The 2197-nt window shown below is 56.9% G+C and overlaps 1 protein-coding gene across 3 annotated transcripts in view; it reads left to right on the plus strand.

Moving 5' to 3' along the window:
* ELOF1 (elongation factor 1 homolog) overlaps nt 1–1766 on the plus strand; it is a 6925-nt gene extending 5159 nt beyond the window's left edge. For all 3 annotated transcript variants that reach the window (XM_017497706.2, XM_017497708.2, XM_017497707.2), the window contains exons 2-4: nt 438–571; nt 740–810; nt 1012–1766. In XM_017497706.2, coding sequence (XP_017353195.1) covers nt 456–571; nt 740–810; nt 1012–1076 — 252 coding nt within the window. In that variant the 5' untranslated portion in view covers nt 438–455 and the 3' untranslated portion in view covers nt 1077–1766. The remainder of the gene's footprint in view (nt 1–437; nt 572–739; nt 811–1011) is intronic.
* The last annotated feature ends 431 nt before the right edge of the window (nt 1767–2197 follow it).

The raw sequence follows: 2197 nt of genomic DNA on the forward strand, positions 1-2197 counted from the left end.
TTTAAGAGATGAGCCCTCACTGTGTTGCCCAGGCTGGTGTCAAACTCCTGGCGTCAAGTGATCCTCTCACCTTGGCTTCCCAAAGTGCTGGCTGGGATTACAGGTGTGAGCCGCCATGCCTGGCCTTGTCTCTATTTTATAGACGAGGAAACTATGGCACAGAGAGCTTAAATAACCTGCCCAGGTCACGCAGTAAGTGAGAGAGATGGGGTTAGAGCCTCCTATCACCCCTTCCATCCAGAGTGGGAGGGGGGATTGTCCTCCTGTACCAGGACTGCGGGCCTCATTCCTCAAGGGCAGAGGCCCCAGCACTATGGTGGAAGTCCCCCCTTCACATTGGGCTGCTGCCAGACCCTCTTTCCAGCCTGCTTTCTAGAGCATTGAGCTGGTGGACTGCATGGGTTCCCCAAGCCACTGACACCTGCCACTCCCCACAGGCTCATCCACCTGCAGACATGGGGCGCAGAAAGTCAAAACGAAAGCCACCTCCCAAGAAGAAGATGACGGGCACCCTCGAGACCCAGTTCACCTGCCCCTTCTGCAACCACGAGAAGTCTTGTGACGTGAAAATGTGAGTGGGGAACGGGGCAAGGGATCCTGCCTCATGGTGTGCCCAGGCCTCCCCACTTCCTTCTCACCACCGTCCTCCATTCTGCCTCTTGCCTCCCTTGGTGTAGGCGTCATCACCCACGGGCTCAGGGCACATTGCTAACCAGTCCCTTCTCTTCGTCTGTTTCAGGGACCGTGCCCGCAACACCGGAGTCATCTCTTGTACTGTGTGCCTAGAGGAATTCCAGACGCCCATAACGTGTATCCTTGGAAACCTGGTTTTTTTCCAGAGGGTGGGGAGAGGGCTGGAGTTCAGACCCTGCTCCTCTGTCCGAGCCGTCAGCCCTGGTGCAGGGCCAAGGCCATCCAGAGGAACGGGTGCCACCTACTGATTTAGGTGGAGTGAGAAGGTACAGGGCAGGGACCCAATGCAACTGATGGCCCTTGACTTAAGCGACACAGATCTGTCAGAACCCGTGGACGTGTACAGCGATTGGATAGACGCCTGCGAGGCAGCCAATCAGTAGCAACACAGAGGACCCGCCCCCTGGGCAGCCCCGCCTGCTGTAGACCCAGCTGCTCGCTTCGGGTCCAGAGACATTCCAGGGTTCCAGGGTGTGGGTCCTGGGCCGTGGCAGCCCTCTTTGTGTGTGGGAGTGGGTGTAGGTGTGGGTGTGGCGTGGCTGTGGGTGTGAGTGTGTGTGTGTGGCTGCACGTGTCACTGTGGGGTGGCCGTGAATGTGTGTTCATAGGCATACGGTGGTGTCCAGGGGTTCCTGGGCCTAAGGGGCCTGAACTGACCTCACTTGGCTCCAAAAGCCTTTGCTGTGTTCCCTTCTTCAGCCCCTGGCCCCCCAGCTTTGGAGCCGTGGCTCCCCCCACTGGAAGTGGGGGGCTGTTTCCTGATATCCTGGACAGGGGAAGCCCAGCAGAGGCTGGAAGGGAACCTCTCCAGCCTCCTCACCAGCACCGTGCCCATCTGAACTGGACTTCCCACCCTCCTTCCCCACCTTCTAGTGCCTGTGACCTGGGATTCAAAGCCACCGTTCCCCAGGTCCCCAGGCTGGGCCCTGACAGGGAGCTGCCTCCCTACCCCCATGATAACCAGGAAGCTATGTTTCATGTTGTTGCTTTTGTAGAGGAGGCAAGGGCTGGGGTGGGACAGCTGTCAATCATAAGCCCTTCAATAAAGTAGCCAGTGCACATCCCTTGCTCTCCGTAATGTCTTGGGTTCTGTGTCTGAGGCTACAGCGTTCGGGAAGTGGCCTGGCTGCCCATGTGATCAGCGCTTCAAACTACCCAGCATTTTTGTTTTTTGTTTTCCCTGAGACAGAGTCTTGTTCTGTTGCCAGGCTGGAGTGCAGTGGCAGGATCTCAGCTCTCTGCAACCTCTGGCTCCCTGGTTCAAGCCGTCAAGCAATTCTCCTGCCTCAGCCTTCCAAGTAGCTGGGATTACAGCCATACACCACCACACCCAGCTAATTTTTGTATGTTTAGTAGATACTGGGTTTCACCAAGTTGGCCAGGATGGTCTCCATCTCCTGACATGATCCACCTGCCTTGGCCTCCCAAAGTGCTGGGATTACAGGTGTGAGCCACCTCGCCTGGCATCACCCAGTGTTTTATTGTCAGTAAGCATTCAAGGTGG

The sequence above is a fragment of the Cebus imitator genome, unplaced genomic scaffold (assembly GCF_001604975.1).
Source record: "Cebus imitator isolate Cc_AM_T3 unplaced genomic scaffold, Cebus_imitator-1.0 Scaffold234, whole genome shotgun sequence".
Classification (NCBI taxonomy): domain Eukaryota; kingdom Metazoa; phylum Chordata; class Mammalia; order Primates; family Cebidae; genus Cebus; species Cebus imitator.